At 44.1% G+C, this 25,126-nt stretch overlaps 1 protein-coding gene across 1 annotated transcript in view; it reads left to right on the plus strand.

The window, feature by feature from the left end:
• The window catches only part of LOC147619156 (protein MID1-COMPLEMENTING ACTIVITY 1-like), a 41,742-nt gene extending 20,063 nt beyond the window's left edge, over positions 1 to 21,679 (plus strand). Inside the window, exons 2-7 of the mRNA XM_086774331.1 lie at positions 1,779 to 2,227; positions 2,331 to 2,443; positions 2,523 to 2,594; positions 20,379 to 20,485; positions 20,676 to 20,769; positions 21,005 to 21,679. Of these exons, the coding sequence (XP_086630457.1) occupies positions 1,779 to 2,227; positions 2,331 to 2,443; positions 2,523 to 2,594; positions 20,379 to 20,485; positions 20,676 to 20,769; positions 21,005 to 21,054 (885 nt within the window). The 3' untranslated portion in view covers positions 21,055 to 21,679. The remainder of the gene's footprint in view (positions 1 to 1,778; positions 2,228 to 2,330; positions 2,444 to 2,522; positions 2,595 to 20,378; positions 20,486 to 20,675; positions 20,770 to 21,004) is intronic.
• Positions 21,680 to 25,126: the final 3,447 nt, after the last annotated feature.

Consider the following 25,126-nt stretch of genomic DNA (forward strand, 5'->3'; position numbering starts at 1 on the left):
AGCAGCTATATTGGAGTTTAGCCAGGCTTTCTTTAGTTGGCTCGACCTGGTGTCCAACCAGGTTCTTCTCACCACCATGTGGTACATCATCTTCTGTTGGGCCTTCTCTTGGGCTTGTATTGGTCAGGTTCAATAGTTGATCTGCAACTTTCTGTGGACTGGTGGCGACGCGAGGCCTACCCTACCAAGGTGGCTTGGAGAGTGATCATTCAGCTACGATGTAGAGGGGGCTTGGGCATCATCGACACCTCCATTCAGAGCCATGCCCTTTCGGGCAAGTTGATTGTTCGAGGCTTTCTTTCGGGCGGTGAGCACTGGAAGAACTTCCTCTTGGCTAGGATTAGAGCAAGAGATGGATTTTCACGGAGATGCTCGCTCATTACCTTAGCCCAGCATCTCCTCCTGATGTGGATCTTGCCTCGGAAAGTTGACTCCCACTCATACCCAGCTATGTATGCTAAACCCCTCTCAGGGCTTTGATGAGTCTCTGTATAGAAACTGACATCCTTGATTGTGAGAATCTCACTCAAATCTCCTAGATTCAATCACAGGGTGCCATTGCAGTTCCATGCTGCCATATTTGGGATGGTGCTCACAGTGATAATGACCTTGCCATCTTTGTAGATAGCCCACTTGCCCGCTCTACGTGCCTCATGAATTGTCACCATCGCGGCATTGCCTCACGTCAGTGTACCACCTACGTTGGTGTGAGATCATCCCCCATGTAGATCTGTATGCCCTTGAGGGTAGCCCGTGTCTAAGAAGTTATGTCTACAGGTGGCATCGGGGAATCTGATGTTGAGGGGCTGCTCTCATGTCATATCCTTCCCTGCCCTCCACGTATCTGCAAAGGGGGAGGTGGTCCCGTCCACTCCTATCATCTCACAAAGTGTCATGGCATTTGCCTTGGGGAAAGCTCCCACCTGTAGCCCCCACACTCACACATGGAGGGACCTATCCTCCTACATTTCTCCTCCTCGAGAATCTCATGTATGATGCTCTAATGGGGTTTGTGCTTCTTCACCACCTCTACCCATTCTTTCTTGGTGGTGTGCAGTTCTTCTTGCAACTTATCACTCGTAGCCTTCAGTTGCTCCAGGTCCGTCTTTAGGCCCTCCTGTATATTCAGTTCCCCTTCCTCCACCCTATGATCCTTGATAGTAGCCTTTAGGGCTTCCATTTCTGCCCGGAGTTCCCCTATCACTGGGATGGCCTCTGGCATTGCCTATTGTTGCATATGGGTCTCTTTCAGCATCCGAATCTCTCCTCCTGGGGGTTCACCTTTGCCTCCAGCTCTTCAATCTTGTTATTCTTGCCTTGTAACTCCTTGCGGAGGCCTTTCAACTGTTTTTCATGTTGGTTCAGGACCCCGCCAGCACCTTCTTCTGCTTGCCCAACGCCTTCTTGGTGTTGTCCTCCACAGTCTCAATTTATGCCTCCAGCTCTTGTAGGTGCATTCTGGCTAAACCCCCCTAGTTGCTGCCTTGGGGGCCTGAGCAGGGTGCGTGGGATAACGGAGGCGGAGGTGGTGCGTGTATCAGCACAGCGAACGCGAACAGGGGGGGCATAGGTGCTCATGCCATATGAGAGAGAGAGAGAGAGAAAGAAAGAAAGTTGTATTAATGTCTTCAAAAGGCCAAAATGACCTATGAGACCAAAAGGTTACATTATATCCATGAGGTACATCATCCTAGAGAGAGAGAGAGAGAGAGAGAGAGAGAGAGAGAGAGAGAGAATGAATATGCATCTGCTCCTAACCGTGCAATCGTAGTTTCCAGGAGCGCTTGCAAGCCATAGAAAAGGACAAGCGAGTGTATACCTTGGATGAAGAAGAGTTGAAGGTTCATGAGACAGTTTTAAAGACAGAAGTTACCGCAAAAGATGCCCGCATCTTGGAGAAATCTCTTTCTCGAAGCTATCCAGGATTAAGCATTGATGATGCTCTCAAAAAAGAGAACAGCAAGCTAAGAGTGGAGCTTCAACAGGTGGAAGAAAGTTATGAGATGGATCAGGTTGATGTCATTCACCATCTAATAGATGTCACAGAGAGTGTTTTTCCTCAGAAGAGTAGCCTACGGCATTCCAGCTCAAAGTCAAAATGCTCAAAGCATCTGGATGTGAAGAAAGAGGTTTTGGAAACAAGTCAAGAACACGAAGAAGAAGAATGTCATACCCTTGAGCACTCAGAGTCAATTTACTATGAGGAATCAAGTCCTCCTCCTTCAAGGTTTTAAGTCTACCTCCCAAGTTAATTTCATTTCGTGTATTCTGACATCCATGTGGTTTTCCTCTGTTTCTTAGGCTAGAGTGGTGCTGTGAGATTTTTGCAGGCAAGAAGCAGCATCATCATCTCCAAAACAAGAACCATCTGCAAGGAAAACTTCCCAGGGCCCAGATACATGGCATAACAGTCTATTGGATTGCTGTATGGATCCTTATTTGTGTAAGTGCTGAGTGATGTTTTTCTCCAATTGGCCCTGATGTGAAAGTGAGGATTTAAAGTATCATCCTTTGACTTTCAGGTATATCCACCTGTATGTATCCATGTGGCACTTCTTCAGATATAGCAGCTTTTGCTTCAGATGGAAAAGTTTGTGAGTATACAAACATGAATATGTACAATGATCTTGAATCTTGACCTAGATCCAATATGTGCATGTTAATCTAGATGCTTACAAAAACTTGTTGATTCCATAGCTTGGTCGTGCTCTCCAGATGCTTGCCTTCTTGCCTAGAGTTGCTTTGGGCCGCCTCTATGCGGGGATTATTGCCAACACTTGTGAGATGCTTGAGAGATCTATCTGTTTTTTGCCTTTCCATGCCCTTTGACCTCCTTTATATAGGGATAGGATGGAAAGTTGTGTTCAGGTCGGTTTTGCCTTTTTGACCTACATAATAATGTCCAAAAAGATATTTGGCCTCCAAATTGTGTCCAATCCATGGTCACATGTTCTAGGCTCTTCTGGACGCTTGTAGGGCCTCAAAATCTCACATGCACTCTGCACTGTAGTGCATGGTGACGAGCTAGCTCATCATCATGAGTGCAACATTGTATAGTATTAGCACCTTTTAGGATGATATTTGTCGTACGCCGTGACCCCATTGTAATCCTTAGTCCAGGATAAGTCAGGCACGAGCTATGTAGGTCATTCCTCAGCCATAGCAAGTTAGTCAGTTAATCAAGTCTCTTAACCCACTTGAAGAGACGCATTCATGCATGTAGAGTCAGTAGAAACCTTAGGGTTTGCATTAGAAAGCACTCTGCATATTGCATATCATTCATCCATTGCATATAGATCATTGCAGAAGCCTTGAAATAGCATCTGGTAGCCTTAGAATACTTATTAGGATTTATCTGGCATTTTTACCACAATTTCCAGCATTTAAACACCATTTATCAGTCGTGTAGCATTTTATATCCAGTCGGCCAGCATTTAATGCCAACCGACTAGTCCTCAGTATAGTATAAATAGGCATGCTTTGCTCATTCATTCATATAATCTCATATCTCAGCAATCAGCCTCAAGCACTTCAGCGTTTTAGTATTCAGCCCATAGTTCACCTCAGCATCCAGCGTTTTGGAGAAGCGTTTCATCCTACAGCTATAGGAGTATCAACGCATGAGCATCCCATCAGCAAAACGCAGCAGTCTACAGCATTCAGCCATCAGTAAACGTTGCGTTTTCTGCATACAACCAGTTTTCAGCATTCATCTCTTCATCGTTTTGCTACAGCCAATTGGTGAAGGTAAAACTCAGCATTCATATTCATTTTCAGCATTCATACATAGCCTAGAACAGTTCCAAACAGCCCCTATCTTAGCCTCAGATTTGCAGCCTTTCCTCATTCCATTGGGAAGAGTGCATAGGCTCGAGAGTGGATATCATTGGTGCTTCTACAGCCGTGTACAGTTCAGCCCGACTCTTGGTCTTCCTAGATCTTGTGTTTGGCTTATCGTCAGTCCACCGTTAGTCTCTTCAAAGAAATAAAGCAAATACTATTCCGGTAACGGGATAGGGGGCCCTTCAGTGGGTAATTCGGGACCCCATACAGTGTACAGTTTTCATCTCTCTCTCTCTCTCTCTCTCTCTCTCTCTCTCAATCTCTTAAAGTTTGAAGTCTTAAAGTGGATGGCTAAACGCGCGAAACTCAGGATATAGAAGACGGTGTGAGCATTTGTGTGACAGGATCCTCAATTACGAATACTTCCGCTGCATGTTACACAAAATTAGGTCCAAGTCTTCCTCTAAATGTGTCTAGATACTTGCTAGGAAAGATAATCATGTCCATGAGCATCGGGCTTAACGAATGTACATGACAATGCTGGTATCATGCGATAATTTTGTGCCTTGAATGACCACCTTGGCATGGCTTCAACTTTGATGCTTGTGCTCATACTTGTGCCAAATCCCTAAACTTCTCATTCCACCAAAGATAAAGTGAAGTGGGCTCGCTGAGCAGCCTGCCTAGTAATTACGTACTCCGTTCTACCGTTGTCCACAAATATAGCCAAAACACTTGAGTAGCTCATTGTGCTCATACTTTTGGTCTTTGTTCCCCCCCCATGTGTCTTCTAGCTCTCGGGGCTGACTCACCACCATTGCCACGGAGGCAGGGGCTCGGGTCGGGGTCTTCTTGGGACAGGTCTTCAATGCATGTCCCATCATGACACTAGAAATAGTGTCCTTCACGTTGATACTGGTCTTTTTCAGATCTGACTCAATTTAGCACCAATATTATCCTCCTTAGTCTTTTGGTTTGGAGTAAGTTTAGGTGCATTGTCTGAGTTCTTGGAGTGGGATGCCCTAGAGTTTTGTCTTGGGGTCAGCCCCCTCTGTTGTGGCCCTTTGTACATGTTATGTCCAAGTGTAGAGATGATAGGTGGTGCTATCGGGAGAGTGATGGAATCCCCCTCCATTGTCACTTCGGTTTCTTGCTCGGGCAGCCGGGATTCCATTCCTTCATATCTGTGTAGCCTCTCCGGAGACAGTGCCTCATGCCATATCTCTTGTTTGCCTCTGGGAAGCCCCTATCGTGCAAAGAGTGGAGTACTCTGGCCTCCCAAGCTAATGCTTCATATGGAGGCAGACGGGACCGCCTCTACTGTACCCCCCCCCCGCGGGTCCAACTGAGATCCTCGTCAGGGGGTGGGAGGGAAGTTGGCCCCCAGGTAGCAGAGCACAAGATCCGGCGGCCATTGACGTAGGAGAGTAGTAGACCGTTGGCCCAAGACAGAGCTGCCAACCGACTTCCAGAGCAGAGTGGCACCGTCGGGCGTGAGAGGATATAGTTTCATCAGAGAACCGTTTCGAGCATTTATTCAGCAGTCCCCTGGTGGCAATGCCCCACTGACTCACCACCATCGCTATGGAGGCAGGGGCTGGGGTTGGGGTCTGGGTCTTCTTCGGACAGGTCTTCAATGTATGTCCCATCGTGACACTAGAAATAGTGTCCTTCACGCTGATACTGGTCTTTTTCAGATCTGACTCAATTTAGCACCAATCTTATCCTCCTTAGTCTTTTGGTTTGGAGTAAGTTTAGGTGCATTGTCTGAGTTCTTGGAGTGGAATGCTCTAGAGTTTTGTCTTGGGGTTGCCCCCCTCTGGTGTGGCCCTTTGTACATGTTATGTCCAAGTGTAGAGATGATAGGTGGTGCTATCGGGAGAGTGATGGAATCCCCCTCCATTGTCACTTCGGTTCTTGCTCGGGCAGCCGGGATTCCATCCCTTTGTATCTGTGTAGCCTCTCCGGAGACAGTGCCTCATGCCATATCCCTTGCTTGCCTCCGGGAAGCCCCTATCGTGCAAAGAGTGGAGTACTCTGGCCTCCCAAGCTAATGCTTCATATGCAGGCAGATGGGACCTCCCTCCTAGGTCGATTCCTCCCCTCCTTTTCCTTCTCCCTCTCCTCAGCGGTCCCGTCCCCCCCCCCCCCCCACCAAAAAAAAAAAAACGAAACTTTGGCTTCAGCTCTCCCTTTAGCAACTTCTTTTGATTCGACTCCTTCGGATCCCTCTCTCCCCTCCCCTTCCGCCTCTTCGAAGCATTCCGGCCACGCTAGACTTGGAGCGGAGGTAGGCGGCGAGTTCAGTCCGCCTGCCTGATTCATCGTTTCTCGGAGCTAGTAGAGATGACCATCGCTGCCTCTCTAGTGAGGGCTCTCCCTCTAGAGTCACGAGGAGGCCTCCCTTGGGTTCTAGGGCAACGAGTGGATTACAATTTCTTCCAATGTTTACCGGTTGGAAGGAACTCTTATGTTCGAGGAGATGGTTGCTCCCATTTGGATTTGTGTGGTGTTTCATCACTCTAGGGAGTGGCGCGATGACGATCTCCTTTCCCTCGAGTGCAGCACCGAGGATGGAATATGATAGAGAGTCGGTGTCTGCCCCCGTCCAGGGGTTGGCAATCGAGCTCTCTCATGATTTACATGATTTGTGCATCGCCGATACTTGTAGATGAGGTATCGAGAGATATGGATAGATGATGCAGCTTATGATGACGAGTTGGAGATTCTGTCGTCCAAGCCGGAATAGAAACAACTCAAAAGAGGCCGCACAGGGAAGTATGAACTGGAGCAGTTCCACGTGGCAGTACAGCAGTTGGTACTGATGGCAGCAGTAGGCACTCAGTTCAATTGGCATCATGTTGGTGACGTGGTGCAGGTTGCAGTACGGACAACAGCTCAAAAAGCGGTCGTACGAACAGAACAGTAGGTAATTGTATAGTGCTAGTAGTCAGTAGATGAGGCGCAGGTGGCAGTTCCGTATGGCACAATCAGGCGGCAGCGGCGCATCGCAGGTGGCGGTGGCATTGGTAGATCAGCTGGTGGCGGCACTTGCAGTCGTACAGTAGGTGGTACGGTGCAGCTTAATCGTACAATCCAGTGGGCGGCACACAACATGGTGATGATGATAAATACCAAACTTCGATAATGATCATGAAGAGAGGTTCATGCTAGTTTTATACTTGAGGAGAGGGTGGGGGGGCGGGGGGGGTCCTGCTTTTTTGTCAAAAAGCTTGCCAAGCTTTTGCTTTTCCTTTTTTTAAACTTTGCTTTTGCTTTTTTTTAATAAAATACTTATTCAAATAAGGCTAGCTTTTCTCAAATTCTTTGTGCTTTGCTTTTTCGGCTTTAGGGCCTTTCTTTTTGGCCATAGAGCTACTTTTTGAAAAAGCGGCTTTGGTCTTGCTCAATCCTCTCTTGCCAGTGGTGCTCTTGGCTTGCGGTCAACTTAGTTTGACTTTTTGACCCAAAACTGGTACTTTTTCATGTACTAACCTTATGGTCGTGCCTTCTTTCACCAATCTAGTGTCCGGGCAAGGGTTCCATCATGTGAATAGAGCTAGGAAGGCCAAATAGTTACATTTCCTCCCTCTTATATTGAGTTGTCCTCAATTGCGGAGTACAAGTGTACCAAGTATATGCATACGTTCCAAGTACTAGCCCCATCTGGCAAGTCTTGTGCATATGGACATCCCCATATTTGTGATGTCATTTGCTCATCTGGCAACATCTCAATGTCTTATCTTTGACCAATGGCTTTGTCCTTGACGGTTCTTCCTCGTGACCTGTGTTAGATAAAAGAAATTTACCTCCTACAAAAACTAGACACAATATAGTCAACAAACAAGAATGCATCATTGCGTCTATTGGGTATTCCAAGTATTGGCCAGGTAGTCTGGAGCCCAGTGGACTATCACATGCCATAAATTTAAGCATTGTCCATGCATTAAAAACAACACACAAAGTCTAATAAATTCAAACATACATCAATATGCAATGCACATGTAAAGATCCTCGTGTTCATGGATTGCCCGGTCGAGCATTTGGTCTCATCGGAAACCACTCTTGAGCTATTTGGCTCCCCAAGGAAACCGCTCAGTCAATCATCAGGGCCATCTGGTCACTATAACCGCCCGAGTGTTCATCAATAGTCATCTGGGCCATCTGGTCGCATTGACCGCCCGAGGTCACCACGACCACCCGATCGTGAAATCGAAGGCATCTGGCACAAAGGCCGCCCAATGGGTCATCTAGCATTACTTCCACCCAAATATAAGTCTTACTTCTTGGGTGGTCTGGTAAGCAACTGACCAAACTAGAGCATGTTCAATTAACCATTATATAAGCAAAATAATGATTATACAATCCCTCCCTCTTGAATCTGTCTTGTTTGCAAGACGTCTATGCTTGTACTTCAAATACATCTCGACCAACTGCTTCCTCATAAACTTGAAGTATCTCTAGATAGTCCTTGAAGTACTCCTCTGGCATCCGTTTGGCATCCAATGGCAAATAATTCTTGAATTTCAAGAGAAACTTTCTGACCATTGTCTTTCCTCTTTTTCTCATAGAATGAAACACAATCTGTTCTGGTTACAAAATTTCTTCTTGCTCTTCCACCTCTGGTGGATCCTCCAATAAAGGCTTCTTTGGGGGTGGTCCCATATATGGTTTTAATAAACTCACATGGAAGGTATTATGTATCCTCCAATGATCTAGAAGGTCCAACTGATAACATACATCGTTGATCGTCTTTGTAATTTAAAAAGGTCCATAATACCTAGGAGCAAGCTTTGGGTCCTTGTGCTCCTTGGCGTTAGACTTTCTAAGTATTGCTTTCTCAAATCTCAACAAGACCCAATTCCCTTCTTCAAATGAAACCTTCCTTCTATGCTTATCTGCAGCTTTCTTTTGCTTGGCTTGAGATGTCTCACTAGCCTTTCGAACTTGTGCAAAAGCTGTATCCAAATCTCGAACAAACTCATCCGCATGGAAGATGTCTTTCTTGGTTCTAAGCATGGACAACAATAATGATTTGCCATAGATGATCTCAAAAGGAGCTTTGTCTGTAGATGAATGAACGGTGTTGTTGTAAGCATACTCAACCAAAGGCAAATACTTCTCCCATTGATCCTTCGCTTTGTGAGCATAGCACTTTAGCATATCCAAGATAGTGAGGTTTGCAATCTCACTTTGCCCATAGATAGGCTTGAGGATGATAAGCCGAAGAGAAATTCAGCTTTGTCTCCATATTGTCGAAAAGAGCTCTCCAAAAGAATCTGGTAGTTCGAGGATCTCTATCCCCCACAATGGACTTAGGCAATCCATGGTGCTTGAAAATCTATTAAATAAACAATCTTGCAATATGTTGTGTGCGAATGGTCTTCTTCAAACATTCTCGAACATATCGGTCAATGTCCTTTCTCATACTGGGTCAATAGAAATAGCTCTCCAAAGCTTGAGTTGTAGTCAAGATGCCTCTATGTCCCATGTAGGGTGGAGCATGGTATTCTTCCAACACTTTTGGCCTCAAATCTTTTGTCACACATAACCGGGTTCGCATCATAAGGAAACCCTCCTTGATGACATAGGAGGTCACCAAATCTCCATTCTGCAATTTGTTCCAAATATCCTTGAAATCCTCATCGGTAGCATAAAGATCTTTCATCAAAGTAAAATCCATATGATATCCCATAGAAACTGCATGGCTCATGGGTCTCCGAGATAATGCATCCGCTACCTTGTTGTCTTTTCCTTGAGTATGCATAATTTGGAACTGAAATTGGGCCAAATAACTAGCCCATCTTATAAGCTTTTTGGATATCTTAGGTTGGGACATAAAGTACCTAAGACTTTGATGATCCGTCTTGATAACAAACTCAACACCCATAAGATAATGCTTCTAAATCTTCATTGCATGAATGATAGCCATCAACTCTTTCTGATATGTGGGTGCGGTCTTTTTGGCTCTTTGAAGTCTTCGACTTTCATAGGCCACAACATGGCCCTCTTGGTTCAAAACTGCTCTAATGCAATCTCTTGAGGTATCACATTCAACCACAAAAGGCTTTGACAAATCTAGAATAAGCAACATCGGTTCTTTGCTAGCATAAAATTTCAATGCTTTAAAGGATTCTTTTTCAGCTTTGGTCCACCGAAATCCCACGGCTTTCTTTGTCAAATCATGCAATGGACTAGCAACCACTGCAAACCACTTGATGAACTTCCTAGCATGATGTCAATTTGATGATCTTCGGGTCTCTTTCTTGGCTTCTTGCTTTGGCTTGTCGGGACATTTTACAGCCATGTGTCCCTTCTTTCCACATTGAAAACACTTTCCTTCCTTGACATATTCCTCAAGTTGCTTGTGGGGCAATTTCCTTTGAAAGAGTGGAGGAGGTTTGTCTACGCTCCTATCCTTCTTCTCTTGAGTCCCGGTTCTCGATTGGGATCCGTCAAACTCTTCTTTTGAGGTGGATCCCGGTTGTCATTCTTCGTTTTGCCCACCAAGGCATGTGTAAAGTCTCGGCTTGCAAAGCTTTGTCTTGGGCTTCCTCCAAAATTTTCGGACCAGCCATATACATTGCTTGCATAAGCTTAGGTTGAGGTCCATTCACAAACTTACAAATTTCCATTATCGGTGAAATAGGATTATAAGAAGCAGACTTCAATGAAACAACTGAAAAATTGTTAAGATAAGTTGCCACATTCTCACCGACTTTCTGCTTTACCTCATCTCACTCTTTTTGCACATCCGCTTCAAAGGTTGCGGGTAGAAACTTCTTGTTGAACATAACCTTGAAGTCGGTCCACGTCTCTGGCTGAGTTCCTTCTTGTACCACCTTTAGCCACCAATTTAAGGCGGCATCCTTCAAGTGTATGCGAAGCTTGGACTTTTCGGAGAAGTCCTCTCCTCCAAAGGTGGAATCAAATTGCTTAATAAAAGATAAAGCTTTTTGTGTATCTTGCTTTCTATAGAAAGCATTGAACTTGACACTCTTCTCTCCCGGCTTGAAGTCCACTTTGCTGGTTGTTGTTGGCTCCTTTGTCTTCCTTTCTCTTGCTTGTCCTGAAGAAGCTAAATCTGAGATGGCAGGGCTAGGAATAGCCTTCTTGCCTCCTCCACAAGAAACAGACTCGGTGGCTCTAGGTCCTTCCGCAATGGTGATTCCTTTGGCACGAAGATAGGCTTTGCAGCTTCAACTCCTTTGGCTTCGGTGGCTCTATCTTTGATGAAGTCTTCAAACATTTTAGTCCTTCTTTTGTCTTGTTCCCTCTTGGCTATCCAAGCAAGGAATTATTCATCCGTGAGCAAACTCCGGAATTGTTGAAAATCATTGTACTCTTTTGACGATATGGCCGCGGTCTCATGAGTAATGGATCGATGACCCTGGTTATCATCCTGAAGTCCTGGATCGGCCTCATAGTTGTTCCCTTCATTAGGCCCTTGGTTGCCCTCTACTCTCGACATGTGGCTCTGTCACCCCAAGAAAGATTCCTCGAGAGAAATCTTGCTTTGATACCACTGTAAGCCTAGTAGGGCGTGTTGTGATAGATTCTACTACGTATCCAGCAGAGAAATCTAAGAGGCCATAGTGGCCTATGAGACCAAAACTAAGAGTACATCTGAAGTTGGTGTTTCATCAAAGAGAACAATTAAATGAGACTAAAAAGTACAATAAACTGATTGTCCTACGGTTATAAGAACAGAATTGTAAGACTCCGAGACGATACTGAGTAAAAAATACTGGAAAATACTAGAAAATGTATATCAGGTAGATCCATGTATGCTGATCAGTTGAAGTGTTGTCCTCTCCTTAGATCAAGTATCTCCGCCATGGGGCTGTCTAGGATGGAGAGGTCGTAGAAGCGAGGTAGGCGCCTCCGATTAGAGCAATAATGGCTCTAATCTGGCGATGGTGAGGATGCCGTGGTCGGGATCCTGGTGGGCGTGGCTGACGAGCACAACATAAGATAAGTGCTCTATCAGTGGTGACTCCCTGGGAGCGTGGTCGGTGCCCTGATGGCCCAACGGAGGAGGTATCAGGAGGTGTGTGGGCTGGGTTGCTGGTGCGGTGCCGAAGAAATCTGTCAAGGTCCTCTATCTAGGTACATCATGGCTCGGCCTCCCCTCTGCCAAGAGGGTCTCTCTGTGTCTCCTGAGCTCAAGTAGACACAATCCCAGGCATCTCTGATCCTCAAACTCATGACCCTGCGTAACGGCCCAAAACCCTCTCGGAACTGTACATCGGCAAATGTAGTGTTCCTCTGTCTCTACCTCTTGGTAAGATAGCTGACAAATGCGGTCATCCACGATCTGATGCACATATCGCCCTGTCTCAATCCGCAGCTGGTGTGATGAGGTCCGGATCTGTCCAATGGCACAACGTATCCCATGTGACAGGTGTACATCCATGTACGCTGAGCGGGTGATAAAATCATCCGGTGAGAGGTGTAGAAAATGGCTCTTGTAATGAGTCATTTTCGTGCCCAAGGGCTCAAGGGGGCTAGTCCATGTCCTCTCTGTGTCCACTCTGATGATATCCATCCTGATCACGCGGTTGTGCTCTGAGCGGGTGAGATCCAAAAATGGACAATCCAGACTGTACTGAAAGGGTGGTAGTGCCTCTATCCGCAAACCATGTAGGTCAAAACCATGATCTCATCCAAGCATACCAACAATGAGTATCTCCATCCTCTGCCAACTGTATGGATGAGGTCAATGCCAAACGGGAGTACCTCTACTGAGGGAGCTCCCATAGCCGCTGTAAAAAGGTAACTGCTTGGAACAGGGCCTCGATTACTACTGGTGGGGCACCCAGCTCAGCCCAAACAATCTCATGTGGTATTGATGATTTGCTCCGAATCATGCAGGCAATCATCATAATCAGTGGTCTCTCCATTTGCCTCCATCCCTCATCTGTCCCTCTCTGAGATCTGTGATGTATATTGGGCCCCCAAATTGGAGCTCCGTACAGGAGGGTCGGTGTGACAAGCGTATCAAATAACCACAATTTGGTGCATGGCTCCTAAAACTGTATGTGTGCACACTGCCTCTCAAGTGCCCCCAAGGCTGCATGCCCTCGAGCTAATCTAGCTGCTGCTGCCTCCTTTAGGGAGAAATGCGGTCTTGTGAAAGTAACTCCCAAGTAGACTTATGACTTGACGTACTCTACCGGCTCCCCTCGGAAAGTGAACTGAGGCTCTGATCTCGTCACCCATGCCTGTGTGGTGTTAAACACCATAAGCTTGGTTTTCCCAAGGTTCACTGTCAGATCTCTATCCGCACAGAAAGCCTGTAATGCATCCAAGTGTCTCTGTAGTCCCTCTGGAGAGTCTGAGATTAGAACAATATCATCAGCATATAACAAGATGGGTATCAACACCCTTGGGGCTCCCAATCTGTCTACATAATCAGAGACTGCATCAATGTACAATCCAAAGAGGGTGGGTGATAGCGGGCATCCCTGCTTCACCCCTATCGTGTTGGTCACCCTATCAGATAGTCTGCTTGGAGCTCGGACTCTGCCTGTCACAGACTCATACAAAGCATATATCCCCCACTACATATCCTCGGGTACCTCAATGTCATGCAATCTGTGCATAAGCCTGGCACGTGGTACAGTATCAAAGGCTTTGCGGAAGTCCACAAAGCAGCAATATATCCTTCTCTTCTGTGCCCTGCCCTCTTCAATAAGTGCCCAAAGTGTCAGTATGTGATCCAAGGTAGTAAATCCTCTCTTGAAGCCAGCCTGTCCATGTGCTCGATGACCATGCCTCTCTGCCCATCGGCTCAGCTCCGACTCCAATATAGAGCCATATAATTTGGCCAAGTAATGACCAATCATGATCGTCCTGTAGTTGCCTGGTACCATGGGGTCCCCACTCTTAAAGAGTGGTACAATGATATGCTCTGTCCAGCTTGTTGGGAAACCCTCACAAATGGCACTATTAAACACATGTACGATGAGCGGAGTCAAAGTGTCTCGTGCATATGAGAAGTGCTCTCCAACTAGCCCATCGTGATCCTGTGCCTTTCCATTCTGTAACCTGTCTATCGCATCTAGCACCATCCGCATAGTAAAAAAAGTGCTGCTAGCCGGTCTAGCTCCCAGTGGAGGGGGGGTGGAGGGCTGTCTTGGTGCATCATATAGCTCTCTAGCATAAGTATGCCATGCCTCAGGTGCAGTAATCGGAGTACCAGGCTGTCTCTCGTGAAACATCTTCCATGCCCTCTTGTTGTCCTTCCCCAAGAAGAGTTGGTAGATCTCCTCCTCTAGCTTAGCCAGATAGGCTCGTTTCTTCCTCCGCACAAGGCGCCGAAAGATCATCTTGGCCTGTCTATGTGTGTAAGACCCAATGGCAATCTCATGATGTAGCTGTGCTCGTGTCTCACGACACTCATCATCATACCAACTGTTCTGTGGGGTAGTGCTGCGGGGGTGGGTGGAAGGGATCATAGTGCAGGAAAACGCATATGAGGCGGATGCATGTAGAACACCTGCCAATCCTCTCGTGATCTCGTCCAGAGAGCTATGCGGGTCTAAAGCGAACAAGCCATCAGATACTGCATCCCGATAAACCCCAACTAGTTATTGCCTTGGGGGCCTGAGCAACGATGGGTGGGAAAAGGGTGCACAATTGAGAACTGGCAATGCACCTTACTGTACCTTCTGCCCGACTGTACCTCCTGCACCTTACCGTTTGCACCTGCGCAGCCTGCCAATAGTCCTCCAGCCGTCTGCAGTTCTACCCGACAGTATGCAGAAGAGAGAGAGCATCAAATGCTTCAGTCCGTCGGTGAGAGAAAAGGGAGTCCAGCGCTTCAGCCCGTCGGTGAGCGAGAGAGAGTCCAGTGCTTCGCTTTGTTGGTTGGAAGAGAGCGAGCCCGTCGGAGAGAGCCAGAGTTGGAGAGCGAGCCAAAGGCAAAAGCGTGGATCCCAGCAAAGAGGCGGGCAGAGGTGCGCAGGTCATCTCAGCAGGTCATCTCGGCAGCGTGCAAATCATCATGGGTGTGCACAGAGAGAGAAGCGAAGAGAGAGAGAGAGAGAGAGAGAGAGAGAGAGAGAGAGAGAGGGGAAAGAAAGAAAGAAAGTTATATTAACGTCCACGGGAGGCCGAATCCGACCTATGGGACAGATGAGGTACATCCATTTACATTCCACTCTGGGTATCGATGCCAAAGAGGCATAAAACTGAAAGAAAATTAACTCAAAATGAACTCTTAAGACTCTTAAGAGTTTAAATTACAATGGGTTCTATTGCATTTAGTTTGAAATTGAGGTTCAAAATAAAAATAGCTATATTTCATCCATGGATACAGTAGAGCTGCTGTTTTAGGGTTTTGAACAGAGTTTTGCTGTTGTTTTAGGGTTTCAAACAGATTTGGGCTGCTGTTTTAGGGTTTCTTGTACATGTTTTAGGGTTTTGTCTTCAGTAGAGCTGCTGTTTTAGGGTTTCAAACAGAGATTTTCTGCTGTTTTAGGGTTTCGAACAAATTTGGGCTGCTGTTTTAGGGGTTTCTCTTCTTCGAAATCTGCTGTTTTAGGGTTTTGAACGTAGATTTTGCTGCTGTTTTACAGTTTACAGCAGTCGTTTTGGGGTTTCCTTTTGCTGTTATAGGGTTTTCAGGCTTTGCTCTTAGGGTTTCCAGGGTTTGCAGCTACTGATTTAGGGTTTGTAGGTGCTGAATTAGGGTTTTCAGGTGCTGAATTAGGGTTTGAGAGAACGGGTTTTCTTTGCTTTCGTGCATGGATTTGGATGACCCGGCTGCTGCTGTTGGTGGCATGGCTGCCAATAGCCTTAACATGGATCTTATTGAGGAGATGATCGAGAAGGATGTGGGTTATGCTTCAGATGCCTCGGAGCAACAAAAACGTCACTTTGCCATTGCCACTTATCCTATGTTATCTCTCCTAGATGCTATGGCATCGCATGGTGAAGTGGTTGGTTTGCATCTCCCTCATGGCAAGCAATTGGTTGCTCAAGCCCTTGCGGATGACACTTTTATGTTTCTCAGGGCCGAAAAAGCCAATATAGATCGAGCAATGGAAGCTTGGAATCATTTTGCATTGGCTTCTGGGCTGAAAATAAATTCAACAAAATCAGCCCTCATTGTATGCACGGAATTTGCTCTTGAGGCATTAGGGTGGCAAGGCCGTGTGGTGCATACAGGAGACATTGTTTGTCATCTTGGGTATCCGGTGGGTGTGGATGTGGACCCCCAAGTGCTTCTTGCTTGGATTTCTGCTCGGATCTCGGATAAATTTGTGTATTGGAAAGCTCAAGGGTGGCCTATGCACGTGAGGGTTAAGGTAGCTCAGGTTATTATGCTTAGCATGATTTCCTATTTTTTGCCTTTGCTACATTGGACGCACAAATCTCTTCTCTGTTTGGTTGCTCCCATTCGGTTTATGTTGTGGAAGAGGCAAGGAAATATTATGGGTCAAACATGGATAGCTTGGAATCACATTACGACGCCCAAAAGAATGGGTGGGGCTACTTTACTGGATGTCCGCTTGCATATGGTGGCGCGTAGGTGGGCGCTTTTTCAGGATATGTGTTTGCAGGAGCAGCCTTGGGTATTCATGGACGGACACGTGTGCAGGCTTCATGGTGGGACATTGTGAATGCGGCTCATCCTGTCCGTATTCGCTATCTCACATTTTATCGCATATTCTCCTTTCTTGGCATGAAGTTCTACTATTGGCTCGGTGGGATCCTGGTCATGAGAGACTACTTTTGAACTCTTTGCAGTTCGAAACATTTGTGGAGTCGCGTGTCATTGTTTGGCCAGACAGAGATGCCTTACGCATACGACTCAACCGCATGGTCAGGTTAGGCTTGGTTAGAATCCGAGATGCTGTGATACCTGGTCGTGACAGGCCATATTCGTTTCGTCGTATTCGGCAGCACTTTAAGGTTCCTCGGACATTTCAGCCCCACTATGGGTTGACATCATGCATGCAGCTGAGCCTTTTACTCCATTACCTCGGCCATCTGCAGATCAGCCTTGGCTTGATTGGGCACTATGTAAATCTGGTGACTTGATATCACTTTCAGCTAACTAGATCTATCATAAGCTCATATCAGAGAAAGATTGGATTTCAGCCAAGGCCAATAAGGTGTGGGGATTGCACAAGTCTAAATCATGGTGGAAAAAAACTCTTATGCGTGGTGGTTGGCAGTCTAAACTCCCTTACCAAGGTAAGGTTTTCATTTGGAGGATGTTGGTGGGAGGGTTACCTACACGGGATCAGCTCAGCCGTCGTAAAATTACATTGGCCTCTTGCTTCTTCTGCATGACATGCACTGAAACAGTTATGTATCTGTTCATGAGTTGTCCAGTGGCCCGTCAGATTTGGTCTTTTGTCTCTCGCGTTTGGGAGGCAGTAGAGAGGTCTACTGTTTCGGCTCATCAGTGGATATTTGGGATTTGTCCTCAAGTCATTACTTCGGACAGTCACCTTGTGATATTCCATTTTCTTAGATGGACAGGATTTTGGCATATTTGGACTACACGGAATGGGTTCATCTTTGATTCCTTGTCTGGAATACATGGGCACATTCTACGTATCCGCGGTTTGCTGCTTTGCAGTTCTCTTCTCTTCTCTCAGCTCAGCTACTTGATGCAGATGTTATTTCGTTATGGTCTACGGTGGCTCGGCTGGCTCATCTTTGATGCTTTTATCTGGGATGCTTATTTGGCTAGGAGGCTTTGTTATTAGTGTAAAGGTTTCCATGGTCATGATCCTTTAGAGGATCTTTTGTGGGGTTTTTGGGGCCATAGGTTTTATGTGAGCCATGTGGCTGATGTACATTTTTTACATATAATATAAAACAACATTTCATGAAGAAAAAAAAAATGAAATGAAATGTTATATTAACGTCTTCAAAAGGCCAAAGTGACCTATGAGACCAAAGTTACAACCATGTGACATCTGATACACTGTCTGGAAAAGAAAAGAAAGAACTGAAGGTAAGTATCTAGCCCCACAATACATTAGTAGGGTGAAGCTTATGATGATCAGCTGTAGATTCTGTTGCCCAAGCCGGAACAGAAACAACCCAAAAGAGGCTGCACAAGGGAGTATGAGTTCCACGTGGCTGTACGGCAGTTGGTACTGATGGTAGCAGCAGGCACTCAATTTAGTCGGCAGCAGGCACTCAGTTGTGGCACAGGCTGTAGTACGTACAACATTTCAGTAGGCGGTGGTATAGACAGAACAATAGGCAGTCAACAGATCAAGTGCATGTGGTAGTTCCATATGGCACAGTCAAGCGGCGGCGGCGACGATGCACAACAGGTGGCGACGGCATTGGCAGATCAGCTGGCGGCGGTGTTGGTAGTCATATGGTAGGTGGTTAGTCGTACAATCCAGTAGGCGGCATACAGCAGGGTGATGATGATGAACACCAAGCCTCGATGATGATCATGAAGAGAGGTTCATGCTAGTTTTATACTTCAGGGAGGGGTCTTGCTTTTTGCCAAAAAGCTTGCCAAGCTTTGTTTTTCCTTTTTTTAAACTTTGCTTTTGCTCTTTTTCACTTTTTATTAAGGCCAGCTTTTTGCGAATTCTTTGTGATTTGCTTTTTTGGCTTTAGGGCATTTCTTTTTGGCCCTAGAGTTGCTTTTTGCTTTTTGGTCCTGCTCGATCCTCTCTTTGCCAATGGTGCTCCTGGCTCGTGGTCAACTCAGTTTGACTTTTTGCTTTTCTGTACTTTTTGACCAAAAATTGGTGCTTTTCATGTACAAACCTCATGGTCTCTATCCTCGTGCCTGCTTTGCTTTTTTGGCTTTAGGGCCTTGCTTTTTGAAAAAGCAGCTTGCTCAATCCTCTCTTGCCAGTGGTGCTCTTGGCTTGCGGTCAACTTAGTTTGACCTTTTGCTTTTCTTTGCTTTTTGACCAAAAACTGGTGCTTTTTCGTGTACAAACCTTATGGTCCCTATCCCCATGCATTCTTCCACCAATCTAGTGTCTAGGCAAGGGTTCCATTACGTGAATGGAGCTAGGGAGGCCAAATAGTTACATTAGGATAGAGAGAGAAGATAGATAGTCGACACCAGATTGGGTCCCAATAGGCCGCCCAATCCCCCCCCCCCCTAAAGTAGAAGTATTTGCTTGTATTTCTTTGGAGAACTTTGTACAATGACAATGAATGATGAGTGAGGACTGCCCAACGCAAGGACGAGGAAGACTGAACGCAGGCTGACTATGTACTGTCCAAGACACCTTGAATAACTCTTCAATGACCACTAATCAAGCCTAGAACTGCTGAGGGATGCACATATGCTGGCTGAATGCTGAGAAGAGGATCTTCACTGAGGCCTTGGGGACTGTAGCACAATAAAGTATTGAATGTTGGATGTATGCACAAGAGGCCGGGGGATCTAGGCACACATATCTGCTCCTGAATGCTTGAGGACTGAAAATCTGATTTTGATGATTTACGCAATGGACTGAGCGTTTACTTATATATGATTGTTTGCTGCTGGTTGGTCTGCTTCAGGGGCTGTTGGCCATATTGGACAAGATAAAAATGCAAAAAAATTAGCATCAAATGTTGCGCTGGCTGACTGATCATATAATCTGTCCATGATGTTTTTATGATGGCCGACATGCTGATTATGCTGGCCGAGAAGGGTGGCATATGGTGTCTAGCACCATATACAAGGTAATCCCCATAATAGGGTGCAGCATGCCTTGTGGGCTGGCCCATGTACTTATATGATGAATTCTCCAAGTGGGTAAGAGGATTGACACATGCAGGCGCTTTCAAGTCTTGGAGACTGACCTATGTAGCTCGTGACCGATATGTCTTGGATTGGGGCTCACAATGTGGTCACGGTATACGACAAAATGTTCTCAAAAAGAGTAATCCTACTGTACAAATGTTGCACTGATGTAGAGCCAGTGTGTCCATAGCACTTCAATATAGGGTGCATGTGACATAAATTGACCAAGAAGTCAAATTTGGGCAAAACTGTGTTTTGACCATTGAGGTTGAAAGTGTAAAATTAGGATTTGTAAATTGGGGGAAAGTGAGAAATAAACAAGCTACTGGAATACTAGTAAGAAATTTTAACAATTGGGTGTGAAACTAGGTGAAATTGACCAAGGAGTAAAATTTGAGCACACACCTAGTCACAAGAAAATTTTCATCTATTTCTTTGTTTCATCTTTACAGGCTTTTAAAGAAAATCGTGAAGGGGAAGAGAAAGAAGAGAAGAATAAGATTTCTTTTTTAAATCAAAATTGGTTGAAATCATGCCGGGGGGAAGTGGGGGCAAAGAAACATGGTTATTTCTGAAGTTTTAAAATCCGTACATGAAAAGCAGAAAAAACGTGAAGTCAAGGATTATTATAAAAGGGGCTCAATTTTATTATTTTCAGCATTGGGAGTTGACAATCTATTGTTGGAGTCTCATCTCTCCATGTGGGTTGGTGCCAAAGTTTGTTGGATGGTCATATGGGCATAAGGGATAGAATGATAGAATCGGAAAGGCTGTAAGAGCATATAAAGGTGTATTTTTCTGTGTAAAAGTGAGCTGTGGTTGTTCTTTCTCTAATGGTGGTGCTCTCTCCTGCCAACAGTGCCCGAGGATGCATGCAACGATTGCCTGACATACTCACTGGTATTGAGCTGTTTCTGCTATACTTGCTGCTACAGGAGAAAGCTGCGCAAACGGTATAACATTGAGGTAATTGTCATCCAGATTGTTTCATACCAAATTCAAGGTGCACCCACAGCAATTGTTTTTTTGAGCCAGCCTATGGTGTTTTTACAGTGCAAAGAGTTGAGCCTTCTCCAGGTTTACCTTTCATTGTGACCACATATTTTGGGTGTTTAGTTCTTCAAAAACATATTGAAAAATATTTTTGTTCTTGCAGGGTGGATGCTGTGAAGATCTCTGCACACATGTTATGTGCTTCTATTGTGCTCTTGTTCAAGAATGGCATGAGATTCTAGATCGTGATGGAGAAGGTATGCCATGCAATTGCATTTTCTTGCAGTCACCCATTTACATTTTGCTAGATTAGCATTGCGAAGTGCGTCAACGCGGAGGCATCCATCCAGTGTATTCTTTTTGGCTTGGTAGGAAGTGAACCTACCAAACACCATACAAAATCATAATGATTGTCTGATATTAGTGCTTTCTGGAGTGTATGATTGCACCACTGAAAGAGAGACATGCCTTGTTTCCTTTTGTCTTGAGCAGGCATAAACATGAGCCTGCCCCAGTCTCAGAAGATGGTGAGAGATGGGTGAAAAAATGGCAAGGTATTTTGGCCAGTACATCCAATGCCATGCTGATACATAGGACTTCCTGCTACAATTAGCTCCTTATGCCTTGGATAAGGCTTCAGCAGCCAGTGACAGATCTCTTCATGCAGTAAAACCAGTTGTGCAAAAGAGTACCCATGTTGAAATTACACATGATGTCCAGTAGTAATATGTATGTCCACTAGTGATGCAGGCTTTTGGGCTCTGGCTTCGTTTTTGTAAGTTTTCGATATAAAATGGGATTCTTGATTTATTCAGAAAAGATGGCAAGCTCCCCAGTTTTGACCTAGGTGGGATAGGGAGAGGAACGTCCTCCACTGCTCAATTTGCTCAGGTTATGCTATGTAATCTTGTTGGCTTGGTTTTTTCTTGTATAGGAGATTGAATCGTTGGCATCAAGACTGGTCCTAAAGATGGCAAGCTCCCAAGTTTTGACCTAGGTGGGATAGGGAGAGGAACATCCTCCACTTCACAATTTGCTCAGGTTATGCTATGTACTCTTGATGGCTTGATTTTTGTATAGGAGTTTGAATTGTTGGCATCAAGACTGGTCCTCTCAATTTAGCAAAAAAGACTAATCAATAAACAAAGCTTAACACAATGTAAAAAAGGTCAAGGACCCTTGCATCGATGCATGACTGTTTTTTGTGAATAAGAATGAAGGCACTGATTGCAATTGTTAGTTACTTCTAAGCCTAAAACCTTGGCATGACTATTTTTTATAGTAAATGTGAGTCAGACTGGGGATGATCATCCTACATACAAAAAATTGTAGTTGGAATTGTCACTTCTAAGCATGTGACCCCAAGAAAGAACCAAAAGATAAAATAATCTAGTGCAAAAATTTAGTGATGTTCAATTATTCACCTGCAGGTTGCATGTGTTTATATATAATGTGAAGCAAAGATGAGTGATAACCCTTCTTCACTAGTGATGTAAGGAGCCATGGGATAGGAGCAAATGAAGCTATAAAGAAGAGTCAAGTCCAAACTTAGCCAATTGACTTTTGACTTTTGACTTGACTTTTTGATGTGGTATGGAGGCCACATGTTTTGAACAAACCTCCTTAAGCCATGACCTAGAATATCAACAAAGCAACACCAAGATGAAGTTCTCTCTCTATTTTCCTTTTCAAGGCCTCTTAGGTTAATTCGGTGAAATGCATATATAGCATCTATATTGCAACTTGAACCTTAATTCTCATAGATGCTAGGCAAAACCTTGATTACAACATGTGTAAGCAAAATAGGCTACCCTTCAACTTGCATGGTTGCTTGGCTCCTTGTATCACGTTTGACATAGAAAGCTCACGGCCATGTGGTTAGCACTCTTTTGTTCATTAATCAAGCATGTTCATTCCATCCGGGCATCAAGTAAGACGCGGAACACCCGATCCTATTAAGTTGCCTTATATAGTTCCCAAGATTGAATGCAAATTTGGCACTTGGGTCTAATTGTTGAGTGAGTTGCATGGTTTGCCTTCTTATGGTTGCAGTAAAATGCTATATAACCACTTGTAAGGCAAATATATGCATTCCCATAATTTAACTCAACTCACTCTTTCCATAGTTGCCAAAACACCTATGTTCAAATCTACCTAGCGGCATGTAATTCAAAACCCATTAAATAAGAAAGGTAAAAATGGAAAAAAATCATTTGGAAAGAAAGATTGGCCCAAATATATGATCAGCTTTTTGATGATTTGTGATTTGACCTTTTTAGATGAAATTGCCTCTACGTCAATGGCTATCTATTTGTATGCATTGTGCATCTATGAGTATGCAATACCACGAAAGTGCATGGCTACTTCTTTGTGATCCATAAAACTAAGATGAAGGAGCCTCTCTTCCCCCCATTGCAAACATGTAAGTATAAAGGTATTAAAAAGCTGTAGTGGCTAAATGTAGGTTTGCATTGGGTACATAAATTTTGCACCATCTTATAGGATAGATACTAGGGGTCAACCTTTCATTATTTATAATTTTGTTTACCATGTGTGAGATCCAATGACATGACTAGGAAGGGTCATATGAGAAGAGCTCAATAAACTAAGGTCCATATAGTGGAACCCTGCCACCATGGTTTGAGTCCTTAATTGATGTCTATTGGATTTTAGCTCATAAGGTTAAGTTTATTGTAGTTTAGGTCTATATGATCTCATTTGATTTCATTCAAGGCCATTTGCTCTCATGATTTCAAATAGGTTAATGTTTTTCTCATTTATCATCATAGCACTAAAGTTTGGATTTGAAAGTTGCAATATATAACCTTATAAAGAAATCATGTGTATAAGGGCCTCAAGATAAGGTCGGCCAATATAAAACGCAAAAACTCCCCTCCTTTCAAAGGATGTGGAAATGCAAGCAAGAGGGGAGAAGATTTGGAACTTGATTTTGGCAATGGCCAGGGAAGACAAATGGTACCTCACTTAAGTGGCATAAGTTCGAGGAATCAATAGCATAGAAGCCACCTATCTGAAGGCATATGCTCTCATATGATTTCAAATAGGTTAAAGTTTTTGTGATTTATCAGCATTTGAGCTTAACATTAATGGTCTCCTAGGCACATTATGTGGTATATCTTAGTGCCATCACATCGGTGCATGAACTATCGATAGCCATTATAATGAAGATCCATGCCAAGTTGGCTTAAATTTGATTAATTTGACCTTGAAATTCCATTTATGCTTATTGTGGTTACATATATTAATGTGTGATGCAATATGAAACCTTCCCAATTGCCCAACCCTTAGTGAGGTGATGCCCAAGTATACAAAACACTAGTCCTTTACCTTATCTACCATTCTCTCAACTTCACTCCCATTAAAGCACTATGGAGCTCATGGGGGTATATGAAGGTGTCTTGCAAGTATTATGCCACATAATACATTGACTAGTGCATGAACCATCCCTATAGCATAAATCTTCTTAGCCTTTCTCTTTGACAGATAATTCCCTTCATGTTTTTCATGTCATAGTCTTTTTGATAGATAACTCCCTTCAGATATTTCAAATAAAAGTATCCATTAAAGTAATCACAATGCTTACAAGGGTTTATCTCATGTATAAGTTATACCAAGACATGTAATTATATATTTAAGAAGCTTGATAGGAGTTCCTTTTGCATCAAGTACACGGATTCTATGCATTCCGTCCTCTTTCTTGTTAAAATGGACATGTTTATCTTCTTTGAGATTTACCCACTTGAGTGTTAACAAGTGAGTAACATAGTTTCCAATCAATTTTGTAATATTTTCTCTAAACAAAACTTATTTGTAATCTTTATAATATTTATTAAAAAATATGAGATTTTTTGTATCACATTAGAAAAACCATTACATAGGCTTACACTACTATTTAAAAAGCCATGATTACACACACACACACACACACACATGAATCCCCTTCAAATGAGAAGCTTTTAAAATAACAACATTTTTAAGGCAATTCAAAAAATTGGCTCATTGATATTTTCACACTTCAAGCACAAAAGCATGTTTAAAAAACACTTGAACACATCACCACAACTAAGTAAATATGGATTCTCATGAATCTAAATAATAGTTTCATGATATCAAAGGGGAATATGTACGTTTGCATCACCCAAAATAGGCTTTTGCTTGTTGAATATTACACTCAGGATTGTACACCCATATGTGGGTAGGCTATTTTAGTATCTTGATTCCTTACATATGCCGTGATAGTTAATAGTTAAAAGATTGGGGTGATAATTGTCAAGCTAGGGTAGGCTATTTTAGTATCTTGATTCCTTACATATGCCGTGATAGTTAATAGTTAAAAGATTGGGGTGATAATTGTCAAGCTAGGGATTTGTGAATAAACTCATGTGATACCATCAAGTTTGTAAGAGTGAAAGGAGCTATTGCACATACTTTAAGCTCCTAAAGTGTCATGAGATTTACAATCCCGTGATGGGAAACATATTTCTACTTTGTTCAAGCTACTTCTAGCACCAAAGTCAAGTTTTTCTTGTAGATATTCTATGTTAATAAACTAGCTACATTAGTATTACGAATCACTTTGTGACTAGTATGCTA

This window comes from Cibotium barometz, chromosome 34 (assembly GCF_041138505.1).
Source record: "Cibotium barometz isolate CiBa-2024 chromosome 34, ASM4113850v1, whole genome shotgun sequence".
NCBI classification, from domain to species: domain Eukaryota; kingdom Viridiplantae; phylum Streptophyta; class Polypodiopsida; order Cyatheales; family Cibotiaceae; genus Cibotium; species Cibotium barometz.